At 34.7% G+C, this 18,069-nt stretch overlaps 2 protein-coding genes across 4 annotated transcripts in view; one reads left to right on the top strand and one right to left on the bottom strand.

The window, feature by feature from the left end:
• Positions 1-10,192, top strand: part of zbtb10 (zinc finger and BTB domain containing 10) — a 106,265-nt gene extending 96,073 nt beyond the window's left edge. Inside the window, exons 4-5 of the mRNA XM_059983520.1 lie at positions 739-914; positions 2,091-10,192. Coding sequence (XP_059839503.1) covers positions 739-914; positions 2,091-2,441 — 527 coding nt within the window. The 3' untranslated portion in view covers positions 2,442-10,192. The remainder of the gene's footprint in view (positions 1-738; positions 915-2,090) is intronic.
• The window catches only part of LOC132401500 (uncharacterized), an 85,270-nt gene continuing 75,075 nt past the window's right edge, over positions 7,875-18,069 (bottom strand). For all 3 annotated transcript variants that reach the window (XM_059983530.1, XM_059983534.1, XM_059983540.1), the window contains one exon: positions 7,875-16,756. In XM_059983530.1, coding sequence (XP_059839513.1) covers positions 16,547-16,756 — 210 coding nt within the window. In that variant the 3' untranslated portion in view covers positions 7,875-16,546. The remainder of the gene's footprint in view (positions 16,757-18,069) is intronic.

Consider the following 18,069-nt stretch of genomic DNA (forward strand, 5'->3'; position numbering starts at 1 on the left):
TTCCAAGTCCCTTCGCACCTCTGAATCTCAGTTACATCTTTGAGGCTCCAGTAACAGCATTGACGAAGTTCCCTCTGTTAATCAATGTGATTTCTCATTTGTGTTAACAATGTGGAATCTGTCATATACTTGCTTTTTCTGCGTAATGTTACTCTGTACCCTTTTTGGTCATCCAGTAAGCTATGGCTTTAATCCCTTTTCCTCCTTCATGAGAATATACTTGGGTAACTAGCAAAACCTGAAGACCAGCCAGTGTTCAATTAGTTTTGAATCTTGAACTTTGTTTCCGTTTTTTGCCTATCATCTTATTAACTAATTGGAATTGGCCGTTCTTTAATTGAACATTTTAACAGTGAAATAGTTAATATGCTTCTCCACAGCCAACAAACAACCTGATGTGATCGCTGATTCTTGTGGTCCACATGGCCGCCAAATTCCTAGCCCTGTGTTCATTAATTCTGCCTTCCTTATTGAGACAGTTCCCCTAAACATCCTTAAAATTATTTTTAAAGAATAAATGCAATCTGCTCCAATTAAATGAGCTATTTATCTATAAAGTAATTTTATGCTACATTCTTAATTATCTCCATTTATGTAAAGAGAAATGAATTACACATGGGTATATCTGAAAAGCTTGTTTACCTTGCTGTTTATTTGCATCATGATAATTTCAAATTTTCAACAATGCCTATTTTGAACAGAAATGTAAATAAACTGCACCGATTTTATGTCTACCAGGTGACGCTTCAATTGGTAGCCAAAATAAATTTAAATGCCCACATTGTAATTACATTGCCAAGTATCGACGCACATTGAAGAGACATCAGCTGATACACACTGGTGTGAGGTCCTTTGCTTGTGACATCTGTGGAAAGTTGTTCACACGAAGAGAACATGTTAAGAGACATTCCTTGGTGAGTATGGGTACTATTTATAAGAACTACGAACCTATGATTGAAGATCTTGGAACCTGACTTAGTTACAAATATTTGCTTAGTTCTCTTTCATCCTGCCTCTTTCCCATGACCTTGTTGGTATTCCGGTAACATGCTCAAACATGTTTGCTTATAAACTTAGCTGTACCTTCCATTTAAGGATTGGGAATACTAAAGCATTATTCTTTAGTCTTTGTTACAATTTTTATAATCATGATGGTAGATTAGTTTAATGTTTAGTAAATCTGAGTCATGTTCCATTTTTCAGAGCCTTCCAGTTTGGATTTCTGTTCTCAAATTTTAGGTCACCTGAATTTCTGCTGCAAAATCGTACCCCCTCACTGAATTATCGTATTGTAACATATCGTATTGTGTTAGATACATGTCCACGTCAACTTACAATTCCTAACATAGTGTTTAAATTTTTCTTGGCCATGAAGCCTTGTCATCCTTTAAAAATGTCTGGACCATGCAAATATATATCTGATCTTCTGCCTTCTATTTCAAGTAGCTATGTATTTAGCCAATCTGAGTTTCTTTTCTGTAAACATCTCCACTTTCCTCTTTTTGCTTAAAATGTACTTTAAAACCTATCTCAGTAACTAAAGTTTTGGTTATCCCCTCTCTGTCTCTTGGTATAGTGTCATTTTATCTTGATTATATATCTGAGCTGCCTTTTTTGGTTATTATATATTGTATTTTGCTATCTGTGAAGTTTGCAGCCAGCTTTTGAGTTATTCCTCTGGCTGACTCTACATTGTGCTGACTGAAATTCTTGAACATACTTCTTTACAGGTTGGTGAGATAGTCAAAACAGACTTTAAGTTTGTATAAAATGAAAGGGAAGGATTCTGATCTCTGGTGCTTAAGGGATCTATGCTTTCATAACCTCAGGTGAAAGTTCTTTGACTGGAAAAGGTGAAATGAATAAAAGCTTGTATATTTGGAAAATTCTTAGCTGATGCATTATTAGTATATAAGCATCTAATTTAGTAATTTTCTCTGTTATAGTCTTTGTGCAATAAGCAGAATTGTTTATTAGTTATGGTGTACCATCTTTCATTTTCCCATTTACTAATTTTATTAGAAAATATATGTTGACAACAAGAATTGCCTGTTTGTATTTGATTGACTAACTTGATTTTTTTTCCACAGGTACACAAGAAGGATAAAAAATACAAATGTATGGTTTGCAAAAAGTTTTTCACTCTAGCAGCCAGTGTTGGAATTAGGCACGGATCTCGAAGATATGGCGTGTGTTTGGATTGTTCTGGTGGTGATAGACAGACAAAAGGTGACCATGACGGTATTGACCTGATGGTTGATCCAGAATTTTTTAAAGAGCAGCAAGAAGAACAGGATGACCCAGGTGGACTGGAACAAGAAGAAAATGAGAGAATGGTTGGTGAAGATGTACCAGATGAAGAAGGAGCAGGGGATATCGATAGAGAGCAGTGGGAAGATGCTGGGGCTAGTGAGACATATGTCATATTAGATAACGATTAGCAAGCCCTTATGTTGTAAAACTAAAAAGTGTAATTATGTTTCTTCACTGTATTGGCAAACTATGAATTTTATTTGATTTGCAATGATTATGGATTGGCAACAAAACACTAAATTTTTCATATTTTTCTGATAGCTGTAACTATTGGATAATTGATATTTTAATGATTGTAGTTAGTGGTTTCACCACAGTAATGATGGAAGAGTCTTGGAGTCAGTGATGGGCAATTCCTTATTATAACCGATACTGATATAACCATGTTCTTTTCCCACAAATCTAACTAAATAAGGAAGTATTAAGCAAAACTGTAGTGGTGTGTGACCTAAAGTGTCGAATCAAGCAGAAACCGTCTCACTGACTGGTATACAAAAGAAGTTAAGACCACAGAGTATCTTGTAACAGGAGAAGGCCATCAGACACAAATGAACATCATTTCTTCAATGGTGAACCCCGGGTTTACCTTTTTTGCTTCTTTCAAATGAAAACATCCACTTGTTCCTTGAAACCATCTGCTATTTTTTAAATGTCACTAGCATTTCCTGATAATTAATGCACAACTAACATTACTTTTTGGGTGAAGCAGAATTTGCAAACTACTGTTAATTCCTCTCATTCCTCATTCGTCCTCTATATTCCTTCACATCAGTGTTTGCTAAAATAGTTGATCAGGTTTAGTCTCGACAATGTCATCTTGGGTCATCTTAAATTCATGATTTTATCCAAAGAAAATTTTGTTGCTCTTTTTTTTCAGCCTTTCAATTCAACTCCTTGTACTCAGGATCTTTGTTCACCTTTCAACTTTCTTGGAAGCAGTAATTTTCTTTCCATGAAAGGCAAGCAATTTAGACAATATTGCAATTAGAGCCTGACTATCCCCAGATGAAACTGTAATAGTGGAATGAACAGGGTTTGAAATTTCTGAAGGATTGGACCTGGAGTTTGATGTCTGGAGTATTGGTTTATTCTATGCATTTTCAAGGCTCAACCTTGCAGGCAAGAAAGCCAATTATATAGGTGCTAGTAACTTTAAATTTTTGAAGTGTTTGTGTGTCACTTAAAATGAGCAAAGTCAACATTCAATCTTACTGCATTCCACAGAGAAGTAACCTGCAGTATATATGGCACCTTCACTAAGTGCTGTTTGTGGCATTTAAGCAAAAGAAATTCATGATACACATCATTAATGAAGACCATGCTTTATAGTCTTATTTCTGTGAACTGAGAGGAAACAATTTGATGTGTACATTTAAGCTGGTAATTTACTTGTTCTGAGACAGACAACGTCTGTGTCATAATGAATAAATTAGACACCAGTATAACTGAATTTGGATTAACTTAAAAGCAGTGAATAGTATTTTCTCCCTTTTACAGGAGAAGTTGTAATGTTTGGGTATGGTGTACACAAAACAGTCTGCGTGCTACATGACGAACTACATAATACCCAGTTTGCATGCTCATCCTTAGCATTCTTGAGTCTGAAATTCTTTATGCACTACATTATGAAATGCCACTATGTGTTAGTGGTTTTACAAAGAAAACACTTCAACTTGGTCCATCAATTTACCTGCTATTATGTATGACTTTTGTTTTACATGTTGAGTAAGGCTGCTGATACTTTTGTTTCCAACACCCTTCAGTTGGCTGTTTTATTTAAAACTGATCCTTTGTGGAAGGGAGAATTGCTGGGATGGTGAAGAGGAAGATTGTTCAATCTAACAGAGCAATTTGCAAATGACCCAGATCGTTGTGAAATAACTGACAATTTCTCGAATTATACCTAAATTATTTGAAGAAGTGTTAAAATATAGCTGCTTCAAAAGGCATGAGTAAAAACAGAAAATTAATGAAATAATAGCAGATCAGGCGATTCTTAGAGAAAAGAATGGGTTAATGTTTCAGGTTGATGAACTTCCATTGGAACTGGTGAATGTATATGCAGTTGAAAGAGTTTGAGGGTGTTACTATAATCCAGCCATTTTGGAGGGTGGGTATAGTAGAAATTAGAAACTTTAAGTCCTTTATAAAACCCAAGTTGCTTTTTATTTCCCAGTGGAAGTACACTAGCCAAAGCTACAACTATGCTTTTGAGTAATGTCGTATCTAATGACAGTGATTCATTTGAGGGCATACACTTTTGCTATCTATTCAAAACTATTAAGCTACAGTTATAATCAGTAAACCTTTACCCCACTTTTTAAGTTGAGACTATTCTTGGTTTCTTCTTGGTACTTTTGATCAGTGCTTCTGTATCTTGAAATAGGAATTGATTTCAGAAACCTGTGCTTTCTATACCAAAAAATCATGTGCAGTCATTGTTTTGAGAATGCTCTGGAACACTGAAACTGAAATACAAGTTCAATTATTAGTGAAAAGTGAACTATTAGGAACAGAAACCGTTAAAGATGTGTTTTATTAGTTGACGTTTAATGTTATTGTAAATGAGTACATCAAGCAAGTGAAATCTTGATCAGGTGAGTTTTTCAGCACGTGGCTGTGTCAATTTCTATTTCACCTTTCTCATCTCAAATTTCCAACTGTATTGGATGGATAACTATTTCACCAAATGAAGTAGCAGCAATATAATTGTAGCCTGCAGCTCTGGATAAAATGAAATGGAGACTGGTAGTTTAAAAGGTAATTGTCAGAATCAGGTTTATTATCACTATCTTACGTGATAGAAAGATTGCTGTTTAGTGGCAGCAGTACAAGGGCAGCAGGAGGTTGTGTTCTGTAAAATTTCCTTCACTCTGTTTTTGTACTCTGGAAAGCTGTGTTCTCAGCATTTCAGCTATTTAAAGGTTTGGGTCTTAACTGCACTAATCTGATCATCCTGAGGTAGTGTGAAACAAGGCACCTTGAGTAAATGTAGATACACATCAAAGGTAAATCTGACACTACTCAAAAAGACTTTCACGGACTTCTTGTACTGGATTTTCTGGAGTTGATTAGAAATGTGATTAGTGGCTGATGTTGTACTGAATCAACTAATTTGGCGAAAATTAAGCCATGGGCCCTTTGTATACCTACAATGCAGAACCATATAAAATGCAATATTTCCTTACTTGGCTATTGGATTGTACTGTACTTTAAAAAGGATAGAGATAATTTTTGACATGAGGTACTACAGAGAATGGAAATCCAGAGCAATGTGCAGAAGGAGCTCAGTAGGTTAGGCAGCATCTATGGATGGGAATAAGCAGTCGACGTTTCGGGCCGAGACCCTTCATCAGGACTGAGGTAATTTTGTGTATGTCTGAACTTCTGTAAGTTCTGCATACAGACATGAAAATGGGCTTGCTGAACCTTTTGATTAATAATGCAGAATGTCTTATTACACCTTTTACATTATGTCTCTAACGGCTCTCTTAAGGAGGTTTAGCTCAATATTTTACTGCTTCCTTGTCAGTTTCAGTAGTCGATTTAGATTTTATCACTGGTGTCATCACGATTTAACATATCTATCTGACTAGAAATTTTCAAGCCAAATAAGAGGTAACTTGGTAGCCTTAGTCCATATTTACGTCTTTTTAATATTTTAGAATTTTGAAGAATGTGTTACCTTTTTTAATGCTAGAGGCAGTTTTATGGAAAGTTAAGATCAAGATAATTTAGAGTTGTATGAAGTTAATCCTTTATACAATCTTTACTATTTATACTATTACACATTTTGGTATTAATGCACTTTACCATGTTTGGAAACAGGACACAGTGATGTCGCTGCATTGACAATTGTGCATGTTAGAGTAAACTTTTGCCTTGGCTCTGATAAAACTATAGATATTGCCTTTTAAATGTTTGAGGCCCTTTAATGTTCATTCTGCACAGCCAACCATCCCCACCCCACCAAGAAATTAGTACTGTCTCTTGGATCATTTTAGCCCTGTTTTTATTTATGGTCTGACGATAATTGTTTTTATTTATTTCTTAGACTTTTTTAATGTTAAGGTTTCCGTCTACTATCTGCTAACTGACATTCACCCATTTATCTTCCTTTGTTCTTTGTTAATGTAATGGTTTGGTGTGCTTCAGTGCTATTAAGCCCCTTCACCCCAGCCAAAATATTTTAGAGTTGCAAGCATCACTTTGTGAGATTATTAATGCACTAATGTTGATACAGAAGGGAACTATTAGTCTTTATAATCTACTTTTCCTTTATTGGATTCCTCCCTGTTGAAATAACATAATAGTTTCACTATGAGACATTATTACACATTACTGGAAAGAATTACTCAGTTTTGAAGGTGTTTGTGCATATTGGAATGGTCTGTACTAAAAATGAAAACTTTTATAAAGCAAATTATTTTATGGTCGTAAGACTAGTGCCACAGTAATTCAGGCCATGGTTAGTAAGATAGATTTTTCTGCTCCAAAAGATGGACCATGATCCAACTTCATCAGCTTTGATCTCAGTAACCATAATTACCAAAGAGTTCTGACAAAATACAGTACGTATTATGGTTATTTAAGAGATTGTGAGATAATTATTCTGAAAAGCAAATTGTACAATTCCAAGTCTTTTTTTGTAGATACTTCTAGTTTTATCATTTCAGTTTATTATAGCGATTTTATTATTTAAAGGGCAAAAGAATTGTTTTCAAATTTTCCACATGAATGAAATACTTAATTATGACTTAGATCAAGCAATTAGATATTATTTATATCAAGGATTGTGTCTTTGGCTGTAATTTTCCATTTGATGTCAACAGGTATTTATAGTTGAAATTGGGTACAGCAAACCAATTCATTTAGATTAAACCTTTTCAATTTTGTATTTGACACACTTCAAGGATATGGGGCTAAACAAGGTTTAGAAATACCAGGGAGCCAAGAATTGTGCCCGGTGAGGATTTGCCCGACACTGATTATTATGAAACATAGCATTCTATTGTTTAAGGTAGTTGTGTGTCTAATCCATAAACAAAGTTTATTATTGTATATGTGATCAGCAAGTCTGACAATTTGTAACATTGCAGGTTATGTTAATTATCCATGAGACAAAATTAATAAGCTGTGCTTTTGGAAAGTAATTTTTGCAGACCTTTAAACATAGTACATTTTTGTTCCCATTCTTGTTTCCTATCAGTTATTTATATAGTATAATGGATTTATTTCCACTGTATAGACTGCTGTGTGTAATAAATATCTGTAGTTAATAGTGGCAGCATAAAGCAGCTGATTTATTTATATGAGGAAGGAGAAGATAGGGAGGATTTCAGGACTAGAAAAATAAGGTAATTGAATCTCCACATGCAATTTTGACAAAATCCGAATTGTAGAAGGTCAACTGCCCTTGTCGTAAACCTCTGAATTTAATTATGAATATCATGATTGGCTGTGGAATTTACCTCAGATTTAGGAGTTATGACTTTCAAATGACAGGTTGGTTGATTTGTTCAGCAGAATTTTGATGATGGGATTATTTCTTGATTTCACTCGGTGTGTAGACCAAATGTGCTGTTCTGCAATAATGGAATTTTTTTGTACCAAAAGAGAAGGGGGGAAATTGTGTAAGGGCACCAATATGTTGATATTAAGTTATAATAAATGATATTAAGTCACTTAAGAATTGACTTGGGAGCCATTTCTGTAAGGTAGGAGGAGCTTCTGGATATGCATCACCTTCAACTGATGCAGCATAACACAAGTTCAAATTAATTTTTTTTAAATACTTTATACAAATAATATATATACACTGTAGCAACTATATATTTTCCTATTAGAGTGATTGCAGCTCAGTTAAGAAAAACATTCATTCTTGAGAGATTAATGGTCCTCAAACATTTGTGTTTTGTTTTGAAGTTACTTTATAGTTAAGGGCAGAGGATTTTCTTTGCAAAAGTGATTTACAAATGAATTTGGGATCAAAAGCCCAATAGTGAATGTGTAATTTGTTGGCTTGAAGCGAAAACATCCACTGTTAAATGGAAGCCCTAATTTAACTGTATCCTCATTTTCTGGCATGGTTAAGGGATAAAATCATTCGAATGTGTGTGCGTTGAGCCAGGAAGAAGGAACAATAGTAATTTTAATGGAAAACCCAACTGTACTTCAGATACCTAAAATTAGCATTGTATTGCTACCTTCACAACAAACACTATAGGTTTCATTACACACTGGTAGTGGTAGCAGTAACCCAGAAGATGAATTTTTCAATTCAGTATAGAGATCAATAGAAAATAAAATCCATTGCCTGAATTCAAAACAGTTGTATGCATTAACATCTACATAATTGCCTATTGGAGGTTTTAATCTTGCTGTACTGCTGTAGTACCTAAGGATTGTTTTTCTGTAAACACTGACTGAGAACTATGCATGTTAATTTTCAAAGCCCAGATCAACAGTATAACATTTCTTTTTCTCGTGAGTGTCAAAATATGTGGCACCATGTACACATTCTTAGTTGCTTTTTGTACCTAACTCTGTAGTTTTGAAGCACTGAACAGAAGAAAAAAATTGTTATTATGTATGCGACACGTTACCAAGGCAGATTCTTTGTTTCTCTTTGCTTGTATGTAGAAATTATGGAAATATTTTTCCTTTGGAAAATGTTAATTAATAAGTTGTGTGTTTCTAATTTTGGAACTTGTTAAAGAAACTCCAAGCTCTAAATCAATATTCAATACACTGAGGTCTGCTGAATATTGTTCTTGCACTATATTATTTCAGTTACAGACTAATGCAACTTCAGCATCTTAACTTTGCATTTTGCTCGTGATTAAACCAAAGTCATTTTCTCTTGATTTTGTTAATAAGTTAAACCTCAGGAAGTAGACCAAAGTGGTGTTGTAAAAAACAGATAAAGGTTGGGGGAAACTGGGAAATGGAGAAATTGTCCATTTAAAATCATGTTAAATATTCTATGATACTAGTCAAATAAATACGAGGGGTTCTATCAGCTTCTGTGATCATTCCTTCTGCACCCAATAACATTTTTAAAAATTGGTCATCTCAATGTTGTTTGTGGAATTAATTTATGAACAAATGCTGCCTAACAGTTAGTATAGTATTAGTGATTCACTTTCTGTGAATTCCACTGTGACACTTGAAAGTTATGATGTTACAGTGTGTGTAAAAACATTTTTCTTAATCTGATTTTCTTCATACAAATCTAAACACATAACTAGAAGATATACTTGCTTGTAGCCAGAAGTACATAGCCTTATACAGCCAGATGGAAGAGTATGTCTGAGTAATTAATGGCTGAACTCAGATAAGACTAAACATTTAGTTTGAAACCTCCTTTAACTTTTGAAGTGGAATGTTAAAATTGAAGTTAAAGCCCAGGAGTGTTCTGTGTATTAAATAAGTTGTACTAAAGCCTGGACTTTCTTTAAAAAGATTATTTTGAGTAAATAAGTTAATTCCTTTTCTCCAAACCTTCTCATGTTTCTCCAAAGGCCTCAGGGTAACTACAAATACATGAATTATGGATATGAGATAAAAAAAAAATTCACTTTAAATAATGAAAAATGGTTCTGTGTTGCACATTCATTTTTTTCTTATTACTAATTTTCTTTTAGATTTGATGTGATTTAATATGTAAATTTGATAAATGATCAGTTTGTAGATTGTATGCAGTAAACTGTAAATTCTTTTTGTAAAGACTTAACTATTGGTGACTATTTTTGCTTGTCTAAGCTGGTGCTATACTTGTACTAAACTCAACACAAATGTTGAATGATTTGTTTTGATATTTTGGATCTTTAATCACACTTTCATGTTTCACCATTGAATAAGAACGTGATTTTAATCAGAGCTGTGTTGAATTTGTGATTTCCACTGTCAATGCAGACAATTAGTGTGTCTCATGTATTGAAGTGGCTGATTCTGAGAATGTATTAAATCATGTTCTGGGAACAGAGTTGATCTTTAAGCTTAAATTTTAGCAATATTAGTAAGAAGGGTTGGGTATGTTCAAGTGAATTTTTAAAAAAATATTTCCTTCTTCATACTCAACTATGGTCCCTGTACTTTCAGCTGCCATGGCCTTAAATTTCAGAAGTCCCTACTTAAATATTTTCAAGTCTTGACCAACTTCCATCTTTTTAAAATGCTCCTTAAAGACATACTCCCACTTGAGTATGTTTTTGATCATCTACCACATTGTTCTTGTGTGCCTTACTACCATCATCGGTTTTTAGCTTGATAAGTTCCACCAAGTGCCTTGGGATTAATTTGCTGTTTTAAAGGTGCTATATAAATGGAGGTTGTTCAATGTTCTGCAATATGCGGTTGTTTATTTTCTGCTTTGTTTCATTTATTTCATACTAATAGAATTTATGCTTGATACCTGCAAGTGTACATTATGAGCAAGGAGCGGTTGAAGCCATATATTTGTGTTGAAGGATAACAAGTGCAATTTAAAGGTATGAATGAGTGGGGCAGTGGGTGGAAGTACTCAGAAGAATGGGAATATGTGTAGAACAATGAATCGTAAGGTCAGTACTGAAATCACATTAAAATATGACTGGATAATGGATGTATCAAATGTGTATAGTCAATCTGATTTTCAGAAAGGCAAAATACGCCAGCATTCTTATTTTGGATACCATTTCCTGACTAGACAAGAAAAGCATTTTGATAAAGAATCTCTATCCAAAATTTCAAATGCTCATTCTAGTCAATGGTGAAAAGACAGGTTGAGGTGGTGTTGGATGGTAATGTTGGTAGTGAAACATTGAGCTGTTAAGTTAATGTAATGGAGAATTGTCTATATTGAGTTGGTTTTACCATGTCAATTTGAAAATATTGTTCCGGATCTGGCCCTACCCATAAACAGGACAAATTTCCAGGAGTTGAGCCCAAATTCAGGCCATTAGTATGGAGTTCTTGGTTATTTATACTCAGGCTACTTGCAAGTTTTGAAACGGACAATAAAATTACCTTTTTGTAACAAGGTTCTTTAGCTGTGTTAATAAATACACAGGTTATTATATTAGAGTTGAAGTTTTCTTAAGAAATGCAAGGGAGAAATAAACAATCACATTTTAAAATGTTCTATTGTGTTGGTTCCTGGAAGAATTTCAGTTTGCAATAATGCAATTACAAATTTGAATTGTAATGTTATTTCAGAAAACCAGCATACTTTTTGTCCATATAGTTGACTTTACCCCAGGCATGAAGAACTTGTTCAGACTAAAAAATCATTTACAGTGCCTGCATTGGTCCTGCTGTGGAACAGATGGACAGAAGACAAAATGGGATATTTTTATTTGAAAGCACTGTGAAGTCACATTCACAGTGACAGATGTAGGAGCGGGAGTGAATATTAATTGTAAACCAGATAATTCAAGATAAATATATAATAGTTACCTTGTGTAAGTCAATGGAAAAGGAAATGGCTTCTTTCACATAAAGAAAACTGGAATTGAAAAAGCAACCATACAGATCTACAGCATATAAAAAAACTAGCACAGGGTTACTAGTTCTGACACTAATAGAACAATAAAAATCTTATTCTAGTGCCATGTTCTATAGATTTGTATCTACATCTACTTTTAAGTATTGACTTTTTAAAAAGTGCATCCTGCTAGCTACTTTTATGCCTTTGTGCAAAATATGCCATGTTGGAAAATTGAGTGGAGAGAGAAGTTAAAAATCCTTTCCTCATTTTCATGTTATAGGTTTAAAGCTGTAAATTGATCATCTCAAATTTTCTTCCCAGATGAAAGTACTTTCCTATTTACTCTCATTCATTAATATATGCGTAAACTTATTTTTACACAAAACATAAATCTAGTTCTGACAAGGATTGGCAAAATTGCCCTGTCAGTGTCACCACATATGCTTTAAAACTCACCAACATTTTTAAAAATTTCAAATTGCTTCTTAGCCTTTATTTAATCAAAAAAAAAAATCGTTCTAGTGGTTCATTACTGTCATGTGTACCGAGATGCAGTGGAAAGATTGTCTTGCATGCTTTTCATATAGATCAGATTATTACACAGTACACTGAACTACAATAAGGTAAACCGGTAAGTGCAGATTAAAATGTAAAAGCTACCAAAGAAAGTGCAGTGCAGGTACAATTGCAAGAAAAAGTTTGTGAACCCTTGGCAATTACCTGGTTTTCTGCATTAACTACTCATAAAATGTGGTCTGATCTTCATCTAAGTCACAATAATAGACAAACACAATCTGCCTAATCTAATAACATACAAACAAATGTACTTATCAATTTTGAGTACACCATTTAAACAGTCTCATTCTAGGTTCAAAAGAAGGATGTGAACCTCTGGGGTCATGTCTTCTTTAAAAACAAAAACAGTTTGGAGTCAGTTGTTCCAATCAACAAGATGAGATTGATGGTATGGGTTGTAGAGGTGCCCTGTCCTATATTTAAAAAAAGACACACAAAGGTTACTGACAGAACCTGCTCTTCTCAAGAAAGGTCTGTATGTGCACCATGTCTCAAAACAACTTTCAGAGGTCCTTGGAAGAATTGTAAGGATGGATGAAGGCTACAAAAGCATTTCTAAAGACCTGATTGTTCATCAGATCATAGTAAGGGAAACTGTCTAAAATGGTGGTATTCCATGTTCTTGCTACTCTCCCTAGGAGTGGGTATCCTGCAAAGACCTGCATAAATCTCTAGAACTTGCTGAAGTCTCTTCTTGTGTCTGCTATAAGAACACTGAACAAGAATAGTTCATTCAAGAAAACCACTACTCTCCAAAAAAAATTGCTGCACATCTCAAGTTTGCAAAAGGCCACTTTGATGTTCCACGATGTTTTATGGACAGATGAGACAAAAGTTTAACTTTTTGGCAGAAATGCACACTACTATATTTGGAGGAAGAGGGGCACTGCACATCAACACCAAAACCTCATTCTTACTGAAGCACGATGGAATTAGAGTCATGGTTTGGGGCTGCTTCACTGCCCCAGGGCCTGCAATCGTAGAGGGAACAATGAATTCAAAATTGTATTAAGACATTTTACAGGAGAAAGTCAGGGTACCAGTCCATCAACTGAAGCTTAATAGAAGTTGGATGATGCAACAAGACAATGATCCAAAACACAAGAGTAAATCAACATTAATAGTTTAAAAAGAACATTTTTGAACGGGAATGGCCAAGTCAGAGGCTGGACTAATTGAGATGCAGTGGCATGACCTGAAGAGGGCAATTTATGCAAGGTATCCTTGAACTATATTGATGAACTGAAACAGTCTGTATGAAGGAACTTTCTAAAATTTCTCCTCTCCATTTGGTGGAGGTTATTGGTGCTAAGGGAGGTTCTACCAGTTATTAAATACACATACTGTACTTTTTCCACCCTGGACTGCGTATGATTAAACAATGTGTTCAATAAAGACATGAAAAGTACAATAGTTTGTATGTTATTAGATTAGGCAGATTGGGTTTGTCTATTGTGACTTAAGATCAGACCACATTTTATGAGTAATTAATGCAGAAAAGCAGGAAATCACAAAGGGTTCACAAACTTTTACTTGCATCTGTAAATTATAGTGTAAAGTAGATTGTGAGACCAGACTTCCATTTTATAGTACAAGAGGTCTATTCAGGAGTCTGATAATGGGATGCAAGCCTAGTGGTATGTGCTTTCAAATATTTGTATCATCTGCCTGAGGGGAATGGAGAGAATTGAGAATGTCTGGGCTGGGTGGGGTCTTTGAATTTGCTGGCTGCTTTACTGCGAGGTATATGTCTACTAACTTAACAGCTCTTAGATTATTCACATTTATTAGAAACATCATCAACAGTAGTAATCCGTTCTGCCCCTTATATTTGCTGATCCACAGCATTAAGAAATACTTATATTGAAAATGTGTAGCAACTTGGCCTCCACTGCTTCCTGTGGCAGAGAATTCCAAATATTACTGTTTGTAAGACTTTGTGTCTTTTTTTTATTAGATAGAATAGTGACCTTAATATGCAGTTGAAGTCGTGTTATCTCAGTTTTGTAAATAAGAAACTAGGTTTTCAATGTTTCTAAGAGATGGATGTTGAAATGTAGAAACTTTGGGAGGGTATAGAGTAACAACTTTTTAACTAGGTTTTAAATGCGCAGAAAATGTAAACTGAAATGTCTTTATTTGAATACAGATAGCATTTGCAATAAAATGTGTCTTGACAGTACAGATAGCTTTTAGATCAAATTCCTAAGTTGCTATTATAGAGATGTTGCAGGGTGACCAGGACTAGGCTATACAATGTTCCAAAAGAACTGGCTGGAACAAAGGGTGGAGAAATAGAAGATGGAGTACGATCTGACCAATTGTCAGATTTTGCACTTTGCAAGATCAAATCTAAAGGCAGGGCACTAACAGTGTTGATGTATAGAGGGATCTTGTGGTCCAAGTCCGTAGCTCTCTAACAGTGTTTGTACAAGTTGATAGTGTGATAGAGAAGACGTATTCATACTTGCCTTTATTTGTGGAGCCAGTAAGTTATGTTGCAGCTTTAAAACATCTGGTTAGATCACATCTACAATATATCCATCTACAATACATCCAGTTCTGCTTGTCCCACTATAGGAAGGATGCTGCCTGGATTAGAAGGCATGTGATAGACAAATGTTGGACAAACTTGGGATTGTTTTCTCAGGAGTAGCAGAGGTTGTGGTGGAGACTTGTTACAAGTGTATAAGATTATGAGAGGCATAGGCAGGCAGTTGGCATATTCTTACCATGATTGAAATAGCAAATACTGGAGGTCATACATTTAAGCTGAAAGGGATTCAAAAGAGAAGTGCAGTGCAAGGTTTTCTTTTACAAGTGGTGGGTGACTGGAAGTGCGTTGCCATGGGGTTGGTAGAGAAGGCAAATATGACAGGTGCTTAAGAGGCCTTAAATAGGCACACAAATGTGCAGAGAATGGAGAGATATGGACATTTTGTCAGAGGAAGCGGTTTAGTAAGGCACAATGTTCTGATTCTTTTTTGATGTTTTATGCAGTTGATGAACATCACAAAATCAAAACTAAACTCAATTTAATAAGAGCAGGTATAATGACCTGAAGGTGAAGTTGAAGTGGAATTGGAAAATAAGCTTAAGAGACAAGTCAGTTCAACTAGCTAGTCTGTAACACTTCGCAGGAAATTATTCCAATTTTTAAAAAAGTCTGTGAGAAAGAGGCACAATCTGTTGTAAACAAAGGAGGTCAAGGATAATATTAAATTGAAAAGTTGAAAATACGAAGTTTCATGGGCTGGTAGTAGGCCACAACACTGGAAAGTTTTTTGGATTCAGCAGTGTAAGTCTAAAAAGCTGATGATAAAAGAAAAAATTGCTTTGGTGGGAAATCTTGTATGTAAAGGTTTCTATGGATGTATAAATAGGAAAGTGGGGGTTGGGACATCTAGAGATAAATTAATAACAGGAAACAAAATATGGTAGGAATATTAAATCAATTTTTGAAGCAGTATCCATCCTGGAAGGCATTGCAAATGTTCCCTAAGGTAACAGACTGGCTAATTTTAAACAGGTGGAAGGGAGTAACAGTTCTTAACCCCCAAATTTTCAATTTTTCTATTAGACCTAGAAAGCCTATCATATCTGATAACAAGACACAAGGTATTAAATAACACAGTAATCATTGCTGAAGATATACAATGTGATTGCATAAACTGTCAAGTAAGTGTTAGGATAGCAAAGGCTTTTGGTCATAAATTTTCAATCCCATTCTAATGAGTACTAAGATGTGTAGATGAGTGACTAGCCAAAAGCTACCCTCCTATATTGTTTAGTTTGTAGATGTAAAATGCTCAACTGCCAGATAAACTCAAGCAGTGAAGAATAGAATTGATGATATGGAGGAGAAGATAGAAAAATATTTGAGATAGAGCCGTCATGAGGTGCAAATTAACAAAAGTGATAAAATTCTGAACTTAGAATATTTGTACTTGCTTTTATTTTTGCAATCTAGGGCTTTGTAAACAAATACCAAAAATTATGTCAGCGAAAAGAGAATAGCCATACATGTAATATTTAAAACATTAAAAATTATCATGTTACCCTGTCTGGTTTTATTTTCTTTTAATTTTAATTAAAGGTTGAAAACTTCTATGCCCCATGCCAATTTAAAAACCTGAACATTTTGGAGTAAATACACGAGCCTTAAAATAACATGCATCATTTTGAAAATTAGGGAAGAATTGAAGTGATCTTATCATTCTTTCCGTTTATAGTATTTGCGACTTGTTGCATGGTGTCAACAATGCTAGAAATTTCCTTGCAACTTTTTGACCGAAGAGAACTTTCCATCTTGAGTTGTGATTTCAGGACACCCAGGTCCTGAGTTAGTGTATGGATGTATCCTTTCATTCGAAGAAGTTCAGCATCTTTTTCAGAGATCTACATCGGCAATGCAAGGAGACAACAAGTAAGATATACGAGGGAATAAATGCTATAGGAACATTATAATTAGTTTATGAATATTTACATCTAGTAAGGAATACAATTTAATGTTTATAAAAATAATACTCTTCACACCCCATATACTGTATGTACAGCTGCAAACTGTACTCTTATACTAAACTATCATCTGTTAGTCTAATTGCACTGTCATTTGATAATTTTTTACAATCTAATAGTAATCAAAATTGTTCACTTGTTTAAGAACAAGTAACCACCATAATTACCACTACTTACAGATGCTAAAGTAATTTTTCAAATCATCTTACTCAGTGAAAGAAAATTCAACTCTTCATCCTCTTGAGGATTAGCTAAATTAATGGAGTATAATTTTAAATGCACAATATGATACTTAGTTTTGGAAAACATTTACAGTTTTTAAATCATATGTTTAGCATCCAGCAATATTAAAATATGGGATTCTTGTGTCAAACCTCATTTTGTAGAGAAATTTTTGATCAATGAGACTGACATCAGTTGTAAGCAAATTATTGAAAATTATTTTCAGGGACAGGGTATCTAAGTATTTGGATAGAAGACCTGATTAGGATAGTCAACATGGCTTTTGCAAGTTAGGTCTCATCTAGCTATTATAGAATTTTTGAAGGAGGTTACTAAGGTTGGTGGAGGAAAGGTGGTCGTCTTGGTCTCCATGGGCATTAGCAAGGCCTTTGACAAAGTCAGTAATGGAAGGCTGGTCCAGAAGGTAAAGAATGAAGTAGCCAATTGGATTTAGCATTGGCTTAATGGGAGAAGCCGGAGTGTGGTGATAGATTGTTTTCTCTCTGGAGACTGATGACTAGTGGTATGCTGCAGGGATCAGTGCTGGGCCCATTATTACTTCTCATTTATATAAAATTATTTAGATAATGTAAAATGCATCAGCATATTTGCAGATGACACCAAAATTAATGGCATATTGGCGAGAAAGGCTATCAAAGCTTTCAGTGTGATCTTAGCTTGCTGGGAAAATGGGCTGAAAAATAGATGGAATTTAATACAGAAAGGTGTGAGGTGCTGCACTTTGGGAGGACAAAACAGTGTAAGACTTTGTGAATGGTAGGGCTTGGAGGTGTGCAGTAGAACAAATGGACCCAGTGAATACAGATCCATGATTCTTGAAAGTGGGATCACAGGTAGATGAGTCGTAAAGAGAGTTTTGGGCACATAGGCCTTCATAAGTCAGAGCATTAAGTACAGGAGTTGGAATATTTTGTTGAAGTTGTATGAGATTCAAAGTACATTTATTATTA

This window comes from Hypanus sabinus, chromosome 1, assembly GCF_030144855.1.
Source record: "Hypanus sabinus isolate sHypSab1 chromosome 1, sHypSab1.hap1, whole genome shotgun sequence".
Classification (NCBI taxonomy): domain Eukaryota; kingdom Metazoa; phylum Chordata; class Chondrichthyes; order Myliobatiformes; family Dasyatidae; genus Hypanus; species Hypanus sabinus.